This window comes from Melanerpes formicivorus, unplaced genomic scaffold, assembly GCF_026170545.1.
Source record: "Melanerpes formicivorus ecotype bairdi unplaced genomic scaffold, bMelFor1.0.p_v2 SCAF_2, whole genome shotgun sequence".
Taxonomy (NCBI): Eukaryota; Metazoa; Chordata; class Aves; order Piciformes; family Picidae; genus Melanerpes; species Melanerpes formicivorus.
This window is the reverse complement of record NW_027142354.1, coordinates 30,085,050-30,111,502: the sequence shown is the minus strand read 5'-3', so window position 1 is coordinate 30,111,502 and position 26,453 is coordinate 30,085,050. Positions and strand designations below refer to the sequence as shown.

Below are 26,453 nucleotides of genomic sequence, written 5' to 3'. Positions count from 1 at the left end.
TAAATATACTTGTATTTCACATTCAGAATACACTTGTCAATGGGGAACACAGACAGAAGATAGTATGGTTCAGTCCAGAATGCTGTATCCGTAACTGTGAGAAAGTGCATAGTGACATCTATTTGCCTCTATAAAACTCCTTAGTTCTCACTATCAGTCATGTTAAAATCTCTTTATATACCACAGGTTAGAGAGATTTGAGTGTAACTCAAGCTCACCATATGTACATATATGCACATTTTGACCTAGCCTATGCAATCTTACTTGAAAAGAGACATGTACAACTTCAAATACATGGAGTAATACAGGAGTAATCTGAAAATCTGCACACACTCTGCAGTCTCTCACACCATCCCTACCATTTTTCAGTCAAGGCTGTTCGACTGAATAGAAGAATAAGTTGATGTAAAGGATCAACTCTTTTAAGGCTTTCATCTTCTTCTGGTGGTTCCTCCCCAGGTTTCTTTAGAAAAAAAATATTAAAAGTATATTCCATTATCAATAGTGAAAACTGTTTTACTTTGTGCAATTTATTAAACAGTAAATACTCCTATGTCATTTTGATTTGGACAACCAAGAGGAAACAAGTTCCAAACAAAGTATGAAAGCCTGAATCCTGATCATGTTTATGACCATGAAGATTTACAAAGATGGTACCATACCTCATATAAATTAAACCACTTCCCTGGATTCTGAAAACACCTTCAATCTTTTACCACTGTTAACTGGAACAAGTGATAATCAGATGCATCATATCTTATTACACTGTCTCTTTCTCTATACGTTAACAAGCATCATCAGCTAAAAATTAGAATCCCGTGTTCCAAGATTTATGCCAGGTTATGACAGTCACTGAAGATCTCTGGAAGGCTTTGAGGGAGAAGAAATCCAAACTTGAAGATCACCAATAGTTTTAGATAAAAGAGGCTCTATCTACCAACAACAGTAATGCTGGCAGGATGCTGAATTTTAGAAGATCACAAATTATAATAATGCATTTTTTAAAATTATATATAATTTGATACTATATATACTATTTTTTTCATGTTGCTAGTTTGCTTTCATGCTTAGATACCCCTAGCTAGTTCACTCTAAAATAAAAATGTAATCCTAAATAGAATCATAGAAACATGGAACACTCTGGGTCGGAAGGAAACTCCAAAGGTCATCTAGTTCAACCCCCTCTGCTGTAAGCAGGGGCATCCTCAACTAGACCAGGTTGCCCACAGCCCTGTCAAGCCCCACTTTGAGTACCTCCAGGGAAGGGGCCCCAACCACCTCCCCAGGCAACCTGTTCCAGTGTTCCACTACCCTCATGGTAAATAACCTGTTCCTGACATCCAATCTAAATCTGCTTTTCCCTAGTTCGAAGCCTTTGCCCCTTGTCCTATCACTACAGGCCTTTGTAAACGGTCCCTCTCCATCCTTCCTATAGTCCCTCTTCAGGTACTGGAAAACTGCTATTGGGTCGCTTCAGAGCCTCCTCTTCTCCAGGCAGAACAACCCCAGCTCCCTCAGACTGTCTTTTTAGCAGAGGTGCTCCAACCCCCTGATCATTTTTGTGGACCTCCTCTGGACCTGCTCCATCAACGCTGTGTCCTTTCTATATTGAGGGCTCCAGACCTGGATGCAGTACTTCAGGTGAGGTCTCACCAGAGCAAAGTGGCAGAATCACCTCACTTGATCTGCTAGCAACACATCTTTTGATGCAGCCCAAGATGTAATTTGCCTTCTGGGCTGCAAGCACACACTGCCTGCTCATGTCCAACTTCTTGTCCATCAACACCCCCAAGTCCTTTTCCACAGGGCTGCTTTCTATCACTTCACCCCCCAGTCTGTATTGACAGTGAGGATTGTTCCAGCCCAGGTGCAAAACACGGCACTTGCTTTTGTTGAACCTCATTAGGTTCACCTGGGCCCACCTCTCCAGCTTGTCCAAGTCCTTCTGGACAACATCAAAACTGTTTTCACAAGAATCTGTATGAAATCTGTCCTCTAACTTCTTGTCCTTTGCCAAAAGACATCTCAGAAAATAAGTTTTGCGTATCAAGCTACGAACACAATTGTTTTGTCCACATATATTTTTGTGCAAAGCAGCTGGTAGCTCAAAAGAAAATTGGTTGCACATATTATGCCCATTCGTCCTCCTTGTTTTCACCCAGCAGTAAACCCTAAAATGCAGATAAAAAGAATGTCATGCATTGACATGACTGCACAAGCAAGACTTTATCTGTTAGCGTAAGGAAGGGTCAGTCATGTGGCAGATACAGGGAAAATTGACTTTTTTTGTCCATTACAAAAAAAATTGTGTATCCTAGTATCAATCAGATTCCTGTGAGAATGCTCATAGATCTCTATGTGCGCTACACTTCATAAGCTCCTATGAAGACCACTTTCTCCACCCATCTGTACTAAACATGATGGGTTACAGTTAAGAAATTAATTAAGTTGATATATATATGTGCAATGGTTGTTTCACCTGCTAGTGTGCATGACAAAGAAAGTTCATTTCACATTTTGCAGTATGTGACAATATTTTCAATCTCAAAAATGAGATCTGAATATTACAAATTACAACTGCAGTTATATCTCACCATTAGGGAGGTCTTCCCTTGCTCTTTATTTCAATGTTATTTAGGATACTGACTGTTCTCTTCAATGAAATGGTAGCATTCTATACTTGCTAATGTTATCAAACAGAATGTTATCAAAACTGATGACACAAAAGGGCAGAAGTTAAGCTTGTTGTCGCTGGCCTTTCTTTCATTATTTGACCCTTATTTTTAAATTTGTTCCAAATTTCAGTAGCCAGTTTTAAGCACAAGCTTTGAACAGTAAAAGCAAGTATTATTTTTTCTAATTGCAACTTTCCAGTTAGCTTCCTCTCTACCACAGAGAACATGATCTCCTCACAATAAAAAGACTGATCTCAGACTGTTCTGTGGGACCTCCCAGGGACAGAATAATTTCCTAGTACTAGTTCTTACTTGAGCCTCAAAAGAATACCTTTCTGGGACAATCGTAAGAGGTGAAGACACAAGGCATGGAAAATTACCCAGGGATTTACCAGGCTAAAGACATGGCTCTAATGCTTTACTGTTTGGAACAATTCTCACTTCTCCCTCTGCTTCTGAGAGACTGATTAATCTAAGACTAGAATTCTCTAGTTTCATATTCTACACTTTTGCCTTGAATAGCTTTAATGTGGGTTATGAAGTCTTCACATACATAAAGGTTAACTGCAAATTAAAAAAGGAAATAGGCTGTTCTCCTTCTCCAAAGGGCAGCAGACACCAGATCGTGGAATGACGACAGCTGACACATAATTTAGACAAAAGTTTAAAAAGCTTTATAAAATGTTACTGAAGTCCTGAAGCAGACTGCCTGATGAGAATCTGGAATCTCCATCACTTGTAATTTTTAACATATGTCAGAATGACTCGATTAATGCTTCCTCCTTCAGGGAGATATGGCTTAGAAGATAGCCTGTGTACCTTATGTACAGAGATAATTATTAAACAAGTTGAATGTGAATCCATAATACATTCCCATGACCCTTTTCACCCGGACGTACTGCTAAGTCTTCTATCAGTTTGTCTTCAAAATAGTGTTCTTCTGTTTCAATCCAAGATTTATCATAGCCTTGAAGAAAGAGATTGACGGCTCGGTGCCTAAATAAGGACATTTAAAACAAATACTGTAAACTTCTAAAGACGAGATTTGGTGTATAAAAATTTAATTTAGCCTGAAGAACAGTCCAGTCATTCCCACAAGCCTTTAAAAGAAAGCAAAATTTGGTGGTAAAATCTGCTAAAAGCACTTGTTTTCAAAATTAAGTTTAGATTAAAATGTTCAATTCAAAACTGTGTCCCATTAACTTGTAAAACTGGTATCAAAACGTAATAGTAATAATTTTAGGAATAGAAAAGAAATATAACTTTAAAGACATTGAAACACATGTAAGAAACAAAATTATTATCAACTACTTTGTCTTCTTAGTGAGCTTTAGATTTAATATTTTAATGTTATTTTAATTTAAATATTAGCATATCAGCATTAGATATCCTGGAATTGTGCTCAAATAATTATATTTTTCTTAACATTCAGGATTAGAGTGGCAGATCTAAAATAATAACCCATTTTTTCCAAAGTTCATGAAATTCAATAGATGATGAAGCTAGAGAAAACAGGGTAAGTCGATGATTGCTGGGGTTTGCTGTTTTCTTGAGGATTCAGTGCAAACCAGGCTGCATGAAAACCAATTCTTCACGAAAAATTTTATCAATCATATACTGAGATACATACTAGTTATGTGCAGGTGACCTGCTTGTTAAAGTAAGAACAGCTACAGTTGGAGGTATCTTTGTTCTATTTCCAACTCTCCCAGCACACTCGTTTGAAGGCAGTATGATTCTCATGCCCTTGTGCTTCATGGCTCAGACTTTAGGATTCATGGTAGTAATAATAATACACATATTTTAGGGAAAAATTCAGAATATTCTTATGTTGAAAAGATCAGATACAAGTGTTCTGGAAATTATTTTTGGCGATTGCATGAAAAAGCACATCTTTATTTTTCCTGAATGTTAATTCCTTCCAGAATCTCAGGATTCTGAAACTTGCTTGACTATGGATCCCATTCTTTATTGAACAAGAGGAGGAAAAGGAGCTACAGGAGATGTACAGAATGCCTAGAGCATGTGTATATATTTCTTGTTCAATTGGATGCTCTTTCCAAAACTGCACAAGAAATAGATAGATTTTCAGACAAATAGTATAAGTTTATTTCCTCCACACAGAACTTTAAGCATATAGTAATGACAGCAACTTCATATTTTCAGAGTTATACCATGGCTTAGGAGGAAATTTATCTCCTGACGTAATACTACAGTGACACTAGTATGTCTGTTTCTGCACTTAATCTCCTATAAAAGGGGCCTGCTTTTCAGAAGAGAAAACATACTGGGGAAACAGATGGAATAATGGCAGTAGAGAATCAGAAATTTAAAATTATACTTTTTGTTATTCTTTCTGGAAGATGCATCAGAAGAAAGGAATTAAATCACTTAAAAGGAACAAATATGCAAAGTACATTACCATATAATTTATCAGTTACGGGTTCATATGTTTTTCTTCCTTTTGATCTCACCAAATAGCAAGTATTAACATAACTCAATCTGTGAAAGACAGAAGAAACGCAGCTCTTACCTTGGCAGATTATACAATGGTGCCATCCTAAAGCAAGCAACTACTGCTCGTTTCCTCTGTTTAGACAGCAGTTTATGCCACACGGCTTTTTTGGATCGCTGAGGGTGCTCAACCTGTTACATAAATAGATATGGAAAAATAAACAGTGTGGCAATGTGCCTAGTGTCTGGGCATAGTAATAAAAATTGAAACATGAAATAATAGATAAACCAAGTAGAAAGATTGAACAATAATGGATAAGATCGGACAAATTGTAGAATTGGAATTTAGAAAATAAAAGCATCCATCCATGATATAGATATGCAACTTTTTTACTTTATCCTACTTCTGTCTTTTAGATGGGATAATATCATTGAGGCCACCTCTCAGGAAAGCTTACCTTTTGGTACAAAGAATCTTCACTTTATCCTTTACACATAACTCTTTACATATGTACAGGTAAATTGTACACTTGCACATTGTCTCATACAATGCTTTTAAAGGAACTGTCCTAACTACAATTAATCTTTTATGAACTGTTAGGGCCAGCTACAATGAAAAGGAATTATCTTCAAAGATGAGACAAGCACAAAGACTTAGGACTGAATCCCTCCCATAAATCTGCATAGTTAGAATGAACACAAGATACTCCAAAACATTTCAGCTACATTTCACTATATGACAGCTGTCTTTCCAGATATATTCTTTCTGCATCCTGGCTCTACAGCAGCATGAGATGAAACTGAGTGTGCTCCATCATCATCTTTTGCTCTTTCAGTTTCTTCTGTTCCACCTTTCACCCTTGTTTTCATCAGAAGAAAAATATTATTACTGTTGTCAAGAAAAGTAAGTGCATTCAAAAGACAGATAACTGGGAACTATGATCACTTCTTTCCCACAGCCTATTTTTGTGATTTGCTTGGATTTTTCAATGTTTCAATTTACTTCAATTTTTGTGATTTACCTCACAATTACTTCATAAAGATTTTAACATCTGATTTAACCTACAAACTTCATGTAAGATTTAATGGGGAGATGTCTTTTGTGTGGGTTTGTTCATTCATGGGGATTTTATGGACAACTTTTTTCTTTTTTATGGACAACTGAGCTCACAGAATAATAACTCCCCTGACTCACAGCATCATCAAGGGAGTCAATAAAAGTTAGTATCTCAACCCAGAAAGACGCAGTGATTCTCCCTTGTAGTAATAATACAAAGCTTTTTATATAAAATATGTAGTGATAATGACGTTAATTGGACTCAACAATCAATCAAAACATAGTTATCCAAGAGGACTTTTCTAGTTTAGTGAAATACAAAACATTATTCATAGTTAAGCAATAAATATTTAATTAAATAGCCTAAAATACTGCTGAGCATTCTGTGAAGTGGGTAAATGCACACCAGTACAATTACTAGGTGACATTCTAAAATTAGTTCCTTCCAAAAGTTAAAACACAAAAAAAAAATAAATATGTTAATATAAAGATAGAAAAGTGTTCACTGCAAACGTATTTACATTCACAAAAGGAAGTCATCACCAATAATTTAGAAGTCAGGCAAACCCAAAGGTTAAAGTTAGGTAATTAGTAGTATCTTCACAAACAACTATAAAAGCCTTATACTTTCCCAAAAGAAATAGCCTCGGCCTACACAAGCAGATCTCTGAAAATAGTAATAAAAAAAAAAAAAAAGAAGTTAGCTGTGCATGGTCAGAAAATACAAAGAATTAAATGATCTTTGCCAGAACATTAAGGAAATCATTCAGAGTATATACATATGAAAACAAGAGTATTTGTATACAGAGAGCAAAGAATTATTTAAGACCATCATAAAACTAAATTCAGGGCTCACACATTTAGTATCTTTAAAGATACTGAATTACTAATTTCAGTAACAAAAGTACCTGGTACCTGAGTGCTTTTCTAGAGAAATAAAAAATCAAAGTATGCAGAATAAAAGCAGCCAGCATTTATATCACTCTAAGTAATTATTTAAGTCTAATCTGAAAGAGTGATCTGAATTGTCAAACTGGCATTGCAACAGGAATCCATCTTGTTCTATACTACTGCTGATTCTAGAAGCTGTGAGAGTGATCCTAAGACAAAACATGGAAAACACAAGGATTACAAATAGAGTTCCACTGCTTTGAACAATGTCCCCAAACTAAACAAGATTATCCAATTTATATACACAATGGTATAGCTAAAATGCCAGAAATCGAGAGATTGTATATGCTGCCTGAAGAGAGGCATGCTGAATCATACAACTCTGCACATGTTAGTCAATTGCTTTCCAGTTGGGTTAACTTTGATAAAACCAGGGCAAAAGACAAAATCTTTTGTTCCCTTTATGTTCAATTTTTCTCTAAAATTGCTTTTTCCTTATATATCAAGCCTATACCCTTCTCCTGTCTTTCTCTCTCTAATAGGCTAAACATGACTGCCAAGGATTTACTCCCACATTCTATCACTTTTTGCTTGCTCCATGCATGCTCCATGCATATTTAATAATATGTAAAATGTAGTAACTCCTCTTCATCCTCTTCCACCAAATTGTGTAAGGCTGCTACAATTTTAGGAAGTCCATGTTAAGGTTGGCAAATTATATGGAAAGTTGTGTGATGGAACAGTTGGAGCACAAGTATTACCACACTTCGTGCATTCTAAGACCTCTGAAAGTCACTTTCAGTAGCTGCACAGTGTATATACAAGTACTTTCACATATTTCTCAGATTCCTACTGGACTGAACCAGTGATCTGATAATTACTGACACTGTGTCTGAAAACCTGTGTCTAGCCTCTGAGTGAAACCAAATAATCTAATGAGACAGCAAGAGCACCTTGAATTCTCAAATGGTATTTGAAAAGGGAAACAAAACCAAACCAAACAAATCCCCCAAGCAAATTTTACATGCAGATAGTTAATAGTCTATGGTGTAACCAGCAATGTTCATCTCTACAACTAGGAATATCCTTCAAGTTAATGTGCTGTTTCTTCAGTAGATCTTTTTAAATGGAAGCCTAGAAAAGACACAACTATAAAGTGCAAAATAGCTAACAACTCAGTATAATGGGAGACCTGAATATAGCAAGTAGTCTTTGACTTAAAAAATATATCAACACAGAGGATTTTTTAATGTAATAATTTAAACAATTAAAAATTAAAGATAAATAATAGATTCTTGTCTCAAGGAGAGAAAAAAAAAACCCAAGCAAGGACCTAACTTCCACCATTTGCTCTTGGTTGACCTATTTCTGGGGACAAGTTAAATGAGAGAGAAAAAAGACAAAATTCTGTCAGTGCTATTGGAAAGAAGGACACAAAATAAATTACTAAATTTTAAAAAAATTAAGTAACTGTAGTCTAGATCACATAGGAAGCTCATATATTTATGAAAATCAATCAATCAATAAACAATAGAGCTTCATGCCAGATTCTGAAACAAGTTAAAGATTGTGCAAGAACCTTCTCAGAAAAATCATTACTCTACCTTGCTTGTATAGTTTATTGAATGTATTGAGTAATACTTGAGATGGTCAAGTTAACCGTGGTTTGCATTCACCATTTCACCAGCATGAATGTGTCTATATACACAGTGTTCATTTATACAAGCAGTTTGCTTCACCACCGAAGAGTGGTCTTCCTAAAATTTACAGATTTTCAGGAATTTTCTGAACTTCAGTGCCAGTTTCATTTTGTAAAGGTATATATTGTTACCCATGTTCACACAAACATCCATAAAGATTCTGTCAAGTGGATAACCTTCTTACTTTTTTTTTTTAATTAGTACATAATAAATTCCTGCCATCACTTGAGAAGTTGTCTATCAAATCACTTGATTGTCCCACTCCATACAGCTATATGCATTATCTAACAAGATATTTATGTGGGCAGCTTTAAGTTTCTTGCTAATTTAATAATTCAAGAATCTCAGCTGAGAAAAAAAAAAATTAAAAAGGTATATTTTCAATAATTATTGACACATTTCATGGTCCATAGACAACTTAATGATTACTTCCTTTTAGCTAAAATGTACCAGAAGGAAGCTAAAACACAGGCCTCACTTTCTTAGTCCTTTTCCAAATAAATGACTGTTGGAGCTGCTGCAAACACTCTGTGTTTGATATCACCATGACACTGGATTACAAAACACAAGGCAAAGCACTTAAATAGTAGCCATCAAAAGAAAGGAAAAAACCCTAAACATTAAATACATCAGGTAAAAATATAAATGAAAGGATGAATACTGTTGTTTAGATTAAGAAGCAACAGAACTGAGAAAACATATCTAACCTGTTCTAGGTGGAACAGTACATTTGCTATATCAAGGACCCTTTCCACAGTCTTCTCTGGATCTGAGGAATCTTCAGTCCTATTTGGCAAATCTTTGTAAAGTGCCATCTGCCACCTAATGGCGGGATCTTCAAGCTGCAGGAGAAAGATTTCACATCACCACCATAAGGTGTTTCAACCATAAGATCAAGCAGATTAATTACTACAGGAACTGCTACAGAAGCACTGTGTATGGCTAACTCACACCTTTACATGACTAACCCATCAGTGTCCACTACACTGACAGGGAGAACAAAACTAAAGACTGATTTGTGCAATGTTTCTTGAGAGCTTCTGGAGAGGATTGAAAGTCTAATAATCATACAAAGAGTAAATGATCATGGGCCAACAAATAGCACTGGCACCAGCAATGAATATATTCTTTGAGGAAAAGTAATGAATATGAGGTAGACACACATAACTTTGTACACCGACTTTCTATTTATGAAGCCAAAATAACAACAAAATAGTTGCTCTACTAGTTCAGATTACTTAGCTCTCAATTAAGGAAATTAGTGATATTAGTCTTATTTATGTCCAATTTTTATTATATTTTTCAATTGTTAAAAAATTAAAATCCTAATTTTACTGATTACTAGCTGAAAACCCAAATGTTCACTTATGAAAAACTGATTCAAGAACCGCATTAAGGAAAATGCTGTGGGGTATTTTATACATTTATTTTTATATTTACTTATTTTGTCTTTAGAAAATATTTATTTTTTTCTATTTCAGTTATCTATTATTCTCTGTTTTACCATTAGGAATCTCTTTTACGGTTCATTTTGTTTCCCCAAGTGCTTTTGCTAAGCAGCACTTATGTAAGACACTTTTTTGTGCCAATGGCAAACACAATGCATTTTACCAAGAGGTGTGGCTGGTGATCATTTCTGATTGTGCAATCTAGGCTAAAGTTACATTGACCTGGATATCTATGTCATTTAGGAGCCAAAACCCTACAGATTCCAATAGGACTTAAACTCAACACTTACTTTTCTAAAACATCACTGTGGATCCAATTTCAGTTTATGCCTAAGACAAGACGATAATGCTAATTCACCTCCACAAAACATTTTATGATACATGTGATTTTCACTGAAGTTTTACAGTTAGTTTCCTGAAGTTCCAGGAATAATTATAAACTTACACAGTCGCTCAATAATAGCTTATTACAACCTAGAAAGGCAGGACTGACAGGCATTTCTTCCACCTTTTAGCTTTTCCATTTCTTAACAACTGTTACATCCACAGTCTTCTTGTGGGCATTTGACTGGATCATCATGAAAGGATAGTCCACAAAATACTTTTTATTCACAGGTGGAGATGTCTTTTGATCTGAGGATTCCTCACATTCTATCAAGGTATAGCTTTTTTGTATGGACAGTTTTCTTAAAAGTTATGAGTAGTTGACATTTCAAGGTGTGAATTAGCATGGCTGGAAGAAGATTGTGGTGACTCGAGCTTCATCCAAGACAAATTGAACACAAGTTTCATCATCAATTTCTTGAAATAAAAGGCTCAGTACTGAGTAACAGCATGCAGGCATGCAAGGAAAGGAAAGACAGAAACAGGGTGAAGACAGATGTAGACAAAGGTACACAAATGCATGAAATAGATGACACAACATTAATAGCTAAAGATTAAGAAGGACAATTCTCACACAGTGCCATTTTCCAAAAAAACCCCAAAACCCAAGAAGATTAATCAAATCAAATTATATTTTAGTTCTAACATAAATGACAGAACATGGAGTCTATGAAAAGAATATTACTGTGGTTGGAGGAAAAAGCAGCCTTTCCTAAAAGTGATATTTGTCCTCTGTTTTGAAAGTCCTCTTACACAAGAAAACAATTACAACTAACATATTAATTCATAACATTAATAATTTACATTTATAAGACTGCTTGGCCTCCATTCATTTTAAGCCTAACTCAATCAGACAACAGAAGGGTAGTGTTCACATGTAGCACAATGGCATCACTTTTCTTAACAAGAAACATCACGGTTGACTGTATCTGACCTGTACTTGATTCAGTCATAATAACGGTTCTGTGACAGAAACTGAATACTGATCATATCATAGAATGATGGAATAACTTAAATTGTGCTTTGTAAATAGTTACCAATTTTAACTTCACATGCTTTCAAATAATTAAGTTATATGCTTCCATAGTATATAATGGTTAATGAAAAAATATATATGAATATATATACATTTCAAGGCACTGAGAATAAACTACTTAGCAACAGATAACAAATCATAATATAAGTAGTAAATACAATAATAAATGCAAGACATGAAGTCTTGGAAATGCAATATTTCGTCCACAGCTGAGTTGAATACTTTACACATACAGGTCAAAACCAGAGCTTTTCAAATCTAGCAAAGAAATATGTAGATAGATATAAAATAGAGATACGTTAGCTATTTAGCTTTTTTAGCTAAGTATTACATGGTTTCCTTTCTGAATGTCATCTGGCACTGGGAATTAATTTTACAGTTAGGAAAACACAAATTTGACACTGAAAAGTTTACAACCTGAAAGATTTGTTGGTGTGCATTTTGGATAAGCTAAAATTTCTTCCTTCTTAATTATCAAGACACAGTGAAATTTCATCATTATAAGCAATTTAAAAGTACTTTTATTCTCATGTGCTATAAACAGAGGAGGTGATAAGTTGCTGAACAATAACTAACTTTTAATTGAGGCAAATGAAGTTTCCGAGGAGAAACCACAGATCAAGGTATTAAAAAATATCATTACTCCAAGGCAACAAAGCATTAACAGACAAATGTCTTAGTATTATGCAGAATGTGATCCTACAGAAAACACATAGAAACAAGTATTTAAAACAGGAGGACAAATGCTAAGAAGCAGCATGAAATGCCAGACAAGACTTATAAATGCATGGTTCACAAAATGACAGAATAAACATACTGAAAATGTCAGAACAGAAATACCTATCTTCATCATTAAGAAAACATTACTGAAGCTCACAACATATTTAAGGTTTGTGTGTTCATGTCATGCAAATTGCTTAAGTACTGCTGCTCATGAAGATTTTCATAAATTCTCTTTTCTTCCTAGTATTTTGCCTGTGTGATTTCTTCTCAATATATAATAATATTTGATATGAAAGGATAAGTATTCCAAGCTCTTTTTAGGATTTAACCAAAACCTTTTATTTTCAATGGTAAAATGTTCTACACACATTCCCTATAATTTAAAGCTATTGGACTTTTATTTTTAATATTTTATGGAAAATGCTAGTTGTTTGCTTTGAAAATAAGGTATCTTCTGGTAAGCTCCCAGAAAAAAAACAATTTCCACATAATCTTGCTTGACATTGCAGTAATAAACAGAAAACATAAGATGTGAGAAAATTAATTTTCAGGTATTTTTCAGGAAGAAGCATCCCATTATGAAACCATAAAAAAACCAAAGAACCACCAACAACAACCAAAAAAACCCAACTAACAAAATCCAAACAATTTTTGCCATGCACTGAATTGCAGTGGATGATTCGTAAACACTTTTTCCGGAAAAAGAAAAAAAAAAAAAAAAAAGAAAAAAAAAAAAAGCCAGATTTCCAACTCACATGTTAATTCTCTTGTAACCATTTAATGAGCACAGGAAATACTAGTTAGTTAGCTGCGGGTAAAGGACAATCCTAAATAAAGCACCATCCATATGTCCGATTCCATCTTTCTTCAACAGAGAAGAAATATACATAATTTTATTACACTTCTGTATTATGGCTTCTTCCTAGCCATTACTTGATGCATCAATAAAACAGTTCAACTACCTTGGGCCAGTTCAGAGATATTTTTTTTTTCCCTAGGACTATTAATCTGGTACTAACTGGAATTTGTTGTTAACAAAAGTATACACTTTTCCCAAAATACTTTTTTTTCCTTTGGATGAAAAACAGGAACAAAACTGAGCAAAGTGAAGATTTTTCACTTCACAGAACATCCCAAAGTGGTAGCTTCCTTTTCCTTAATACTTCAAACTGATACAAAGTAACTTTGAGCAATTTGCAGATTCTATCCTGAACAATAAAAGGTAGCATTTCAAAAGCAAAGGCCTTGCTTCCATCTCCAATTTCATATTGATGGTATGCACAGGCAGGGATTTGAAGGGTACATAAAAAACATTGTATATAACACAGCAAAAATCTACCATTTAACAACTGACATGAACAAGCTACTTGACAGAAGAGGAAAACAGACTACAAGTTATCACAACAAATCAAGGCAGGTTGCCATTGTAACAACAAATTAATTCAGAGAGAAAAATCATGTTTAAAAATTGCTTATAGATTACCTTGCCCTGGAGGTGAAGATTACTGCGTATAGTATCTCGTACTTCATCTTCAGTATCTTTCTGTCAATAAATTAAAAATAACAAGTTAGAAAGACAAAGTAATTAAGAAAATATGTTCATAAAAATGTCAAACTTGGGCTTTGTCCAGATGATGAATAATTGACAACGTGGAAGACAGAGGAAAATCTCTGTGGCAATACCTCTTTCTGGATCAGGCCAGGGCGAGCAATATCAAAACTCACATGAATAAGTTCGGGATGTCATCATTCATCTTTGTCCAGACTAGCACACTAAATGAAAGCCTGATATATACCAGTATATACTACCTATGTCTGTATATCTATACGTTACCCAAAGTTTGACCAAACAAAAGCAATGTCATGTAAACACCTTTCTCTGATTTGTTTTCTGTTTCTTTTATCCTTCAGTCCAGCTGACTGAAGATCATACATAATGCTCAGGTGCATATGGCGTCATATCTTGAAAAAGCAGTCAATTCCAAATTACAACCATATTATTGCACAGAGCTTACACACAGAAGAATCACTTTTAAAACAGAAATTCTTGATTCACATGAGAGTGATCAAAAGGAATTCATTATGACGTTGGGCATAGAAGTTAGAAACATTCAGTTCTTCCCTATATTTCTAAAACCAAACGTCATTAAAACAAACACAATTTAGCATTAAAAATTGAGAGAGAAGTAATTGTTTTAAGAAGGTCACTTCTATTCCTATATCAATCATTTAGAAAATAAGTATGCCAAATTGAAATTTTTACGTCCTGAAAATCAGAAAAATATGTAGATTACTATTTATCATAGTTACCCATTGTACCTTTATATAGCATCAGTAAAATATTTTACATTTTTAGACTTGCCAAAAGAGCACCTACCAAACTGAATCTATTTTTTGCCAATGCAATTAGCTCTTGATCACCAGGAGCACAAATGTTTAGGCCAATGGGAAGCAATCTCTTCAGTGCTGCCACAATGAGAGATGTCTGCATAGAGTAGCGGTCACCTTTTCGCTTCATCTTCTTCCTTTCCTGGTCAGAAACTGCTGCCTGCAGCATAAAACAAAGATGAAAAAAATTTTCAAGATTAAATAAAAGAATTGTATTAGGAACTTTATACTTGGCTCTGGTTTCACAAGCACCCTTACTACTTATACAGCTGCAAGCCTATCTGATGGAACTGCCTTTGTATCATTGCCAATATTTTGCACCAATTATCTTGAATGTGTTCTGTTTTTATCAAACTACTATGTTTTGATTCTCAGTCTAGGATTTTCAGCAGATATTGTTACTAAAATGAAAGTGCTTCTCTGGAGTCCTTCTGTCTTCTTCCCCTCTCCAAAGAGAAAAAATACAAAAACCTGTACACTACCTTGGACATCTTAGATTTGGTGTCACTGATAAGGAAAGACATGTTGTTGATTTCATTCTGTACCACAAAGTTTTGCTCTTCTCTTTTGAAATTCTGCAAATACATAGAAGAACTCAGTTAAAAGCACTTATTATAAATCTATCTAAACAAGCCTTAAAAAAAATATAAATTAACTGGAAATGTGTTAAATCTACAAGATATGACAGGGGGATACAAATTTAATGGATGGTCAGGAGCGGTCTTGAATTCCAGCTTTACATGACATAGGTTAGGGGGCTGTTTGGTTTGGAGTTTGTTTCTATTTTAGAGAGAAAGAAATGTCCTCTGGCTATGAAATGGCTGTGATAAAAAACTCACTCCTCTAATTCAATATAAAAATATTGTCTGAGTTTTCCCTTACTAGTAAATCATCCATTCCATTCCCCCTCTGCTCCCGTCATAAATCCCACTATATTCAGATACATAAGAACCTTAACAGAAAAGACTAAACTTATGAATAAACAAGCAAGTTGATGATACTGTTTCCATCTACTGTGAAATCAGTTTCTATGCACAACAAGGCTTACAATAAATCCTACAGTCAAATTCAGGTACAAACACCTAAATAATAAAGCATCTCACTTCTGAAAATAGAGAAAATTGAAGTTACAACAGAAAATAAATTGAATATTAACAGTCCAGAGGGAGAAACAATGCCTGAAAGTATTTAGTTTCTTTGGGTTTATTTTCTTCTTTATTTCCCAGTATTCACATGAAACGTGATTTTTATTTAAGCACTATCAGTGATGGTACCTGATAAAGTGTTAATGTAGACCCCTTGTTGATTGCATATGAACCAGAGAAATCAGACTAGAGAACCAAGAGTAAATTTTGCAGAAGAAGAATTAATATCCTTAACCGGTAAAATTTATGAAATATGAAACATAAAAAACCACAACCACTTTAGTCGGAGAATTATTTGTAAGATATATTTGCAACTTCCTTGCTCTTAGAACACTTACTGACTTTCCTTCATTCAATCCAGCTACAGACCTAGGTTTAATAATTGAATTGTACACCTTTAACTTCTATTAAAGAAATACAAATCTACACTGTAGTACAAATTAAGTGACTGTAAATAGAGTCGCACATTTCCTTCAGCAAATTCTTGTTCCACAAGTCACGTTGAGAACCTTCTCATATAATTTTTATCAGAACGTTGCCAAGAGGCTCAAACAGAAAGACTACAAATTAGGAAAATGGATTTTAATGACATAAGTACCACTGATTTATTAGTCATACATCCTGGTTACAAAAAGGTTTTGGGGGTGAAAACTGATTGGAAAAGAAGGTAAGGACACAGACCTCAATGAGCTTAATACATAAAACCCCCAAACTCAACAAATAAACCAGAATTTATATGAAAAATATCTACCATCAATGTTACTGTGCTACAAAACACCCATCACCTCCCCTAGCTACCCAGGCATTTCAGAAGTGTCAGAAAACTTAGCCATCAACACCTTCCTACCTGGTTTCACTTTTGTCATTAAATGTGTTTTCCCAAACACAAACACAAAGTAATTGATCTGCCTACTGAAAAACTAATTTAAACAAGTAAAACCTAATGAAAAACAAGTATTTATTAAGAAATTACTTACATGAGACTTTGACCAGTAAATGAAGACCTCAGCTACCATGCGGAACAATTCTTCCGCTTCAGGGTTGGGCTCTTTCAGCCATTTTGCCCTAAAATTTGGTAAAAGGGTGGAAATGCAGATGATCCTCACTGGCTTTATTCTTTTAAATAACTTTTCACATTTTACATGGATACAAGCCAATAAAACCAAGCAGGCATGCTTTTAGTCCTTTCTGGAAGTGGCTTTTTACATCCTATTTCAAAGCCCTTTAAATCTTTTGATATTATTCTTCGTCTAATGCAATGGATTTGGATTTCACCTTTTTTCTCTTCTTAGTTTTTATCTGAAAAAGACCCCAGTTCCTCCTAAATGTCATAAAGCATAAGCTTGAGCAACTTCAAGAATGGAAGGCTGTGTAAAAGCTACCTTAATTCAGTGCTAAGCATATCATGGGATAGATGGTTATCAATAAACAGGAATATTTTATGAGATTTATTGACCTATTCCTCTCCACATACCTGTTATAGTCCACAAATCTAATCAACAAAGGGTAGAAGGCATAGAGGTCCCGTGCCAAAGTGGTGAACTCATCTAGGATGAGCAGTTCAGCCTCCGACATGTCACCTCTGCCTTCTGCTCTTAGATGTTCTTCATCCGATACAACCACTGCTGCTTTTTTCTTTAGCTTATCCATTAGTGGCAGGAAGTGTGTCTTTAAGAGCTGTGGCTTCGCTTTGCTTATGATGGGCTGGGAAAACACTATTTAAGGCAATTAATATTGTAATATATACCTGGCCACAAAATATAAATAAAATGTTTAACCTTTCCCTCTGTCTTGGATGTTATTACTAAGCTGCAGAGTAAAATCCTGCCCCCATTGAAATCAGCAGAAATTTTGCCAAGAATTAAATGTGGTCAGGATTTCATATAGTTGGTTGATCTTGTCACTATGAAGGCAGAAATGACAACTTTATAGACTAAACTTGAATGATCATACAACTTGAAATACCGCTTTACTAGCATTCTGTCATTATACTGGTGTTTGTTTGTATCATTTTATTCAGTAACACAGAAGTTGTTTAATGGTATGTAGGGGTGGATACATATGTATGGCGTACATGTTTTCTCAGCCACTAGCTCCACTTCTGGATCTCACTTTTGTGGCTTGAGTGAAGTAGTACTAGAAAGCATGCTCAAATCCTTTGCAAACCTATTGAAAAAGCCTGACTCTGTTTCTTATGCACACTGGGACACTGGAAGGCTTGTGTATAAAAAGAAATGAGACTGATCTGACCATCCATGAACCAGTTGTCTGAGACTTGTTAATACAGGGCTTTTTGCAAATCTACTCATGAAAATAAACATGCAAATTAGCATTTCACCTGAGACCATTAGTGCAAAACCATTTGTAACATACCCATTAGATTACAAAGAATTTTATGCATTTTCTAGATATCTTTAGAGTACACAACACTGCTACTTCTCAAAAAGCTACAAATCCAGACTACTATGAATGAAATTCTATGATAGCACTGAGAAGTCGTAAGAAAGCCTAACTGAAAAGCTGCACTCACAGTGAAGTGACTTTTTCTTACAGAGTGTAATGCTGAAGAATAAACTGCTGTAAAATAGCAACAAGATTACTAAAATGACATACACATTTCCACATTTCATTATAACAAATATGTTAGACATACAGCTTCAAAACAATATTTTAAAGATTCAGCACTCATAGAAACTAGCAAGGAACTATGTGACATCAGTAAAATTAAACTTGCTATGTAATGAACATGGGCTCAACAACTACAGTCCTTTTATTTCATAAGCAACTACAGAACTTTTATTCCACATAATGCAAAATGCATATGTCTATATTTGGGGAAAAGAAATAAATCATCTTATATACTTCTTATATTGTTATTCTACTGCTTATATTGCTTACCATACTGCTTATACTGTCCTACACACTTAGTATTTCTGGTTCATCAAGATCGTATTATTTAAAAACATAAAAATGAGTGTTGTTCTACTTCAGCTTTAACATGGTAACTCAGTGTGTGTATATATGCACACATTCTGAATATACACATACATGCCTGGTTTCTTATTTATTTGTTTTTACATCTTACCTGCTAATCTCTTCATCCAGGCTCCTTCATCAATACCAAGGTTGTTATAAATGATTTTCAGTATGTTACCCAACAGAGTGTTCATGTGCTCTGATGTCAAAGCTGTGCAACACATTTCAGCCTTGTCAGGGTTGTTTTCTGGCCCATGTTCCCACCAGTGTGACATGTAACTACACAGCATAGGTAGTATTACTTCCATGATATGTGGCATTTGTGTGTAACGAATACCAGACTCTGCCAGTTCCACAATTTCTTCCATTAGCTTCACCAAGGAGGGAATATTTGGGCAAATCTCTTCTACAGTAGTAGGCAAATTGAGAACTATTGGAAAAAAAAATGCCCAAATTGATAAATTAAGTCATAGACGTAAACTATTTTTGCTTGCTATTCTGTAAAATCTTTGTATCAATTTACATTTATGCCTTCCTGAGCCAAGGGAAACCCCCAAGCGCAACAATAAAATGCAGTTACTTTCATATAATTGAGCAACAAACATAGCTCAATTATAAGCTTTAAAATAAAAACTTTCTATAGTAAAAGTAATTCCTATATGAACACTTCAACAATGTAATTTGTAGAAGTAATACAGAACAATATAGAACTAATTTCAGAAACGAAATGCAATTTGCTATATTCAAAATAAAGCTTAAATTTCAGAATTTCTTCCCACATAAAGTTTGCAGTTCAAGAACAAAATTGATACATTGAAACATCTCTTCACAACACATCAGATGAAATGTGGAATGTTAACAGAAGAAACAGAATTCATTGCCTGACCGGTTGAGACTGTCCCCTTTAAGAAAGGGAATATGGTGGACAGAAGTCGGTAAATGAAAAAGAAGGATCTAAACTAATTTCATTGGTAGAGTGGGAGGAAGCACCTTCTGAACTGGGAGTGCAGGAGAGTATCCTGGGCACTCCGGCACTTTTATCTTTAGTCTTGCTTCCGCTCCTCCGCCGAGCAGCAGCTCTCTGTGCTGGGCTTTCGGCCAAGGCTTTGGCCTTGAAACTGATAAGCTACCAAGGCCTGTATTAACTGCTTTCCAATTAACACACAACTGCTTATAATTTTTTTCTCTTTTCTCCCTCTTTTCTAACCTGCTCTGGGGAAAAGGGAAGAGAAGGGGAAGCGGAGGTGGGGAACCCCTTCAGCAGAGGGGGGAACTCTCATTTCTGTGCTACTCTGTTGTATATCTTTGTATATATTGTAAATATTGTAAATTTGTATATATTCCCCTGCATATCCTACATTGCTTTGTAAATATACAGCTCCACTGCTTTGCTAATTCAGCTGTGAGTTTTTTTTTCCCTTTCCCTTCAATTTTCTTTCCCTTTACTTTACAGGGGGGAGGGAGGAGGCTTCTTGGCCTTACCCTTCCAACCCTACGACAACGAGTAGAACAGATTCTGAGAAACTGTCTTCAGCAGGGGAATTCCTAATTGCAAATATTTATTTTTCAAGTTATTTGAATTAGAAGTTCCTCCTTCTGAAAAGGCACTGCAGATGCTTTTGTTTTTTGCTGTGTGTGCGTTTTGGTTGGTTGGCTGTTTTTTTGTGTTACTTTTTTTTTGTGGGGGGGTTTGTTGTTAGTTTGAGGGGATTTTTTTGAGGCAGTTTCTTTCATCTACAAATAAATATCCATAAACAGAACTATGATGTCTTGAATGCCTAACACCCTCACGCATACACAGGGTGAGATATACAGGTATCTAAATATTGAAAATTTAGCCTGCAATTTGAGACCCCAAATGTTTGTTCCAAAATAGATTAACACTAGTCTTTTTTCAAAACCAATCTTTGTTCCAATTTAGACCCAAATCCATTTTACACAGCTATCACAGAGTCTCCTTAATGCTTAATGCAGTTTTGGAAAATGCATTCAAATGTTTGTGTGACCGTTTTAGGCTGTGCCTTTAAGAAAGGGACAGTTGCTGGAACACTCTGGCTGAATGTTTTGGTATAATAATGAAAACAATATATTCTAAATGAATTTCATTAGTAGATTGGTAGAATGCACCTTTAATTTTTTAGCTTTAGTTAATTTTGAATCTCAGTCAGTTCAGTCTGTCTTTTTTAGTCTGTCTGTTTCAGACTCTCTGAGCAACAGCTGTGCTGGACAGAGTTGACCTCGAATTAACTGAGCTAACCAGATAAGAAACTAATTCTTGCACACACTTTGAGCTAACAGAATTTGCTCCTTAAAAATTACCTTTCCTCTCTCTAACCCCTTTTTGGGAAAAAAGGGAGGTAGGGGGAGAAGGGGGGTACAGTTGGGGGGGGACCCCCTCTACTTGGAGGAGGGAAAGGTGTTCTGTATTACGTTCATTGCTGTATATTTCTGTATATATTGTAAATACTATATATTGTGTACATAATCATCTGCACTTCATCCTGCTTGTAAATATAGCTTATCCATATTTCTGCTTCTCCAACTGAGTTAGCTGTGGTTTCTTTGTGTGTGTGGGAGAATTGAACTTTCTCTCACCACCACAGTCTGTTAAAATTCAATGAAAATGCAGATTATTCTCTTTCTAGATGCATCAAAATAGCTAGAATATATATGGTAAGCAAGCACAGCTTCTGATATTTTCAGGATAAGATAGAAAGATACTTTGAAGAATATAACTGGTATACTTCCCTTTTCGAAAACAAAAGTGAAGTTATAAAATGGATGTCATCATAAACAACCACGTTATACACTATGTCACCTACACATATCTGTGATAATTCGCACTCAGCACATATGCAGAAGTGTAATAGAACACTAGTGCAATTCATTTATTATTGTGCCAATGAAGTGCAATAGAACATTGCAATACAGAACATTGTAACTTTTCTTCTGTTTACAGTAGGAACAAGCAGTGCCTGGAAGCTCATTCAACAACTATGTTTTAGCTTAAGAAACATCAAGAGTGTCAGAACAGAATGAAAAGGCATACACAAAATAAACATACATAATGTTTCTGGAAAGTATCTGTACTGCCTTGCATCTCAAACAAAGAAGAAAATGTGCATGCAGTGTATTTACTTTATAAGGATGTATTATTTACTTAATCCAGGCAATTGTAAGTATGTGTGTTTTAGAGACCCAATACTTCACATAAAAACTTAGTAACTAAAGGTATTGATTAGAACATATAATTTTATAACCATATATATATATTTGAGATATGACAAATGTGCAAAGTCTCTTCACTAAACTGATTCCAAAGTGTTATCTTGAGAATTGTATCTCAAAATTAAAACATTGGTATCTTTAGAAACATAAAATACTCAGTTTCACCAGAATTAGGCCATTGATTTAGGAAAGAAATACAAAACCAAGACAGGAAATTCTAGCAATACAAAATGTATTCAAAAATACATGTATTAAGACAAGCCGCATTTACAGTGAAATTGTGGTTTCATAACCATCATGTGAGTTTCTGTAAATACCTGCTCGGTCTCTCACATTCTTGGTATTGTAAATTGAGTAGATATTATGTTTGTTCAAATGAGTTTCCAAAAAAGCCACTGGAAAAGCACCTGAGAAAGCAGCCAGGCATTCTCCTAGTGCTGATCGTTGCCTGTGAATTAAGAAACAATATTAAGTACACACCTTTGATGATTGACAAGAACTCGAGTTGTATTTTAGCCTCAGTTTTATTCTAATGAGCGTATACTACATTATTATGATCACCAACACAACAGATAACAGAAACTGACATCCAGCAACACTCTGATAATACATGAATGAAATGTTAAGACATAAAATGTCAAAGGTGGCCTACTTAGCTGGGAACAAATGAGAAACATGCAGGGAAAACCAAAATTCATCATAACAGTGCCTGCTGTCTTTTTACTTTCAGCTTTAGTGACTTTATAATTTCTGCTGTTAAGAAAAAGCTACTGAATAGACCAAGAGTCCAAATACAACTATCATTTTATTTGAATAATTGTCTTTTTCTGAGAAATAATAATAATCAGAACTTACTATGGCATAAAAGTCAAGTTCTTCAGAGAAGGGAAAATTGCTTCTATTGATCAATAACTCTGACAGTTTTGTGCAAAAACATGCAAACTTGCTCTAATATCTTCATATATACAACATCATTTATGTAATAAAACTTCTTAAGTGTGTCGAAATTGTAAAAGTCCATCTTTAGGAAGAAGTAAGCATGAGAAATCAGCTGCTGAAGCTGAGTGACAGAGATGACAGAAATCCAAGATTCCCATGAACTTCCAAACTGATCTTGTGATTTAACAAATTTCATCTTCATTCTCATTTTAGAAACATAGGTTCTTTCTAGATGTAACTCATTAAACTTAATTTTGTTAAATCTAACCTATTTCCCATTATTATTATTTATCCTGTGTGCTCCTTCTTCCTTTTTTTCCTTTTCATTAGGTCTTCATAAACATCCATCACATACACTGACAAAGAGCATGCTACACACTTTTCATTGGTGCTAATGGTTGCAGACAGCCATATAAGAAAAACATAACTTACCCTGCCATGTTTCATATAGGATTTGTAGTTAAGATAATTTATTTGCCAAATATAAAACCCAATTAATTTTATATCTCTTATGAAATTAATGAGACTTGGTTTTCCACAGATGTGTATTTTCCTATTTATAAACATCCATGTCCACTTTTCTTCGTGTTTCCTATGATACAGCCATCACGAAAGCAAGGGTAGGTCATGTATCTGGTTGGAGTTCTTCGCAGGTTTATTATGGCTGTGTACAGATATATGGACTTCCCAGATTACTACTGCCAATATCTGAAATGTGTGAGTTCTGTTTACCCTTCCCTCAGAACAGCGCTAGTCACTATATGGCAACTATTTAATTTTAATAACCGAATTATCTAAGTACTTCTATTTTTAGGTGAGTAAGATTTACATAGACCAAATACAACTTGGAGGAAGGTTAGCAGATACAAAATGCTCAAAGAATCATGAAATGGAAACACAAATATTGAAAATAGAACACTGGTCTTCTTACCGCTCTACATAGATACTCTTGCTAGTTCCCAGAGCGTATAAACTGGCCAATATTCTGTAACAGGAGACCTGAACATCTTCCACTAAAGGGAAGAATAAAATTACAGGTATAAAGAGATTTGTCTTTGCAATACATTTCTGTAGAATTGAATTGTATTTCTTTTGACAATAACTGAATTAATATTAAGCTACCAAAGGCAGTCCACTGAAATTACTCTCTAAATACAAAAAATATTCTGACTCCTGAGTGTTAGTTTTTACTGAAAACTTCCATTTAAAACTTCTATACTTTTACACTTCAACATTAAATTACCAGCTAAGATGGTAAACACATTTCACTAGTGCACTAACTTTCTGAAATTAATGGCATATCAACTCTTTATGGATAACATCTAATTGCATAATCTAAGAAGTTATTAATGTAATATGTGTCAACAAATCTTAAGTGAAAAATAAATAAGTTAGGGAATAGATCAATTTACAAATATAACACCACTACATAAATACAGTACAAAAAGGTAATGCTCTTAAGCATGTAATAAATTATTTTAATCAGTTTATATTTTTAAAAATTTAGACACAGGTACCAAATAATGGCAAGTATTTCATTCACTCTTCAGACAGACCAAGGATTAAAAAAAAATATTACTTCACCAAAGCATGTCTTAATTATCAAATGTTTCAGTCATAAAAATGTGAGAATAATCTTAACATCTATTTGAAAAAAAGCTTTCCCTGTGTATTCTGCAGTAATAGTGTAAGAACAATTTAAATATCAAGGAGGACAACACTCTTTAACTAAACCATGATTTTAATTCAGATCATCTTGGAGTTGAGTGTTTTTTGTAATAAGAATAACCTCAGGTACACTGACCCACCTTCACCCATGGAGTACTCTGTACACATAATAGTACTCTTAGGTATAAGCACCAGGTCAAGATGCGTGCCATCAAAGTAGTACAAAAAAACATGGCAAGCACATCTTAACAAGGTGTAAAGAAAAGTTGTGCATAAGAAAACTTAGCCTTTTCAATCTGCTCTAGACAAAATAAATAGGCCAAATTTATGTTCAATTTATATTTTTGGTCTGCATTTATGAATTCTAAATTAGGTGCTTGACACCAGTGAGATATATATATATATGTATATATATATGTGTATGTATATATATATATAATAGTTGATTAAGAATACTAATTTAAAGTGATAGTATTGTAAGCTAAGTATTGAATTCTAAAATATGGAATATCAGAGGTCAAAAATTACATATGGCATGAACATGTTGATATCTGAAAAAGTGATTTATGATGAACAAGTGATATATGTGAGCCCCATAGATGACTTTTACTGGATACTGTCACAGTTTCTTGAATTTTACAGCATCAATGCAACTCCAAATTTTAAAGAAACTGTTCTCTAAGTGCTATTTTAAATTATACTTTTCCAGATTCTAAAAAGGGAAAAATGCAATCTGAGATTCCTTTCTTACAAATCCTTATCTCAGCTAAGGATTGCTGAGACTGAGTCTGGGAAAATAAAGGACACAGAATCTGCTATCATCAGAATCTTCACAGAAATCTCATATAAAGAGACTAATATAGATTCCTTTCTCCTTAATTCTTCAGAAGCTCCATAGGATCTGAGATGTACCCACTCAAATTCTCTGGTATGTGACACAGAGTCAAGGGGCATGCATGATGATATATCATTCCTGCAGTATAACCTCATTTATAGACAGAGCAAATAAAATGTAACTCATACAAAGCAACATTTCATACAAGAAGACAGTCTCAGCAAATGCATGTTAAAATTATGAACAAAACCAAGCCTTCTGACTGTGTAATAACATCTGTATATGATATAATATTTACGCAATGTCCACTAAAACCTGCAGACTGTTCTAGGGCAATTACAGCAAATATTAGGTAAAATCTATGGCAATTTTGTCAAAATTGCTTATAATTTGTATTTCTCTAATAGAACTGAGTCTAGTGCCTACTATTTGTCATTACAGATATTTCAGTGGCATTGCACTTCTAAATGATACATACATATCAAATCTTCCCCAAACTGGTGCTGTCCAATATGCTCAAATAATGAAGATAGCACTGGCAGGAGAGCAACTGTAGTATAATTAATGATTTGTGTAACTCCCTTTGGTTGGTTTCTGCTGTGTGTAAACTGGCCTTGCTTAAGATTTTCCAGTGTTTTCTCCAGATCCTCAGCGGCATTGTCCAAAAATGCTCTCAATGCCATCTTCACAGATTCTAGGCCAGTTTTCATAACAGTCCTGTATATAGTATGCAAAAATAATGAAAAATAATATTCTATTAGATAAGCACAAAATAAAGCCTAGTCCTGGTTTATATGAAATAGACCAAAAAGATTTGAAGGAAAATGTTCCATCTTGTGATCGTATAAAATCTCAAAGCAGAACAACCTATAGAAAGTAAAATTTGTTCATTTAAGCCACTGCAGA

At 34.6% G+C, this 26,453-nt stretch overlaps 1 protein-coding gene across 6 annotated transcripts in view; it reads right to left on the bottom strand.

Moving 5' to 3' along the window:
- RYR2 (ryanodine receptor 2) overlaps positions 1-26,453 on the bottom strand; it is a 405,629-nt gene that overhangs the window by 68,666 nt on the left and 310,510 nt on the right. For 3 of the 6 annotated variants that reach the window (XM_068155143.1, XM_068155152.1, XM_068155147.1), the window contains 14 exons: positions 26,026-26,264; positions 23,976-24,057; positions 22,423-22,553; positions 18,987-19,307; positions 17,376-17,616; positions 16,879-16,966; positions 15,239-15,331; positions 14,746-14,916; positions 13,852-13,911; positions 9,485-9,619; positions 6,819-6,853; positions 5,209-5,322; positions 3,575-3,671; positions 360-463 (listed from right to left, as the gene is read on the bottom strand). In XM_068155143.1, the coding sequence (XP_068011244.1) occupies positions 360-463; positions 3,575-3,671; positions 5,209-5,322; positions 6,819-6,853; positions 9,485-9,619; positions 13,852-13,911; positions 14,746-14,916; positions 15,239-15,331; positions 16,879-16,966; positions 17,376-17,616; positions 18,987-19,307; positions 22,423-22,553; positions 23,976-24,057; positions 26,026-26,264 (1,911 nt within the window). The remainder of the gene's footprint in view (positions 1-359; positions 464-3,574; positions 3,672-5,208; positions 5,323-6,818; positions 6,854-9,484; positions 9,620-13,851; positions 13,912-14,745; positions 14,917-15,238; positions 15,332-16,878; positions 16,967-17,375; positions 17,617-18,986; positions 19,308-22,422; positions 22,554-23,975; positions 24,058-26,025; positions 26,265-26,453) is intronic. The other 3 variants (XM_068155161.1, XM_068155170.1, XM_068155178.1) reach the window with 1 other exon arrangement.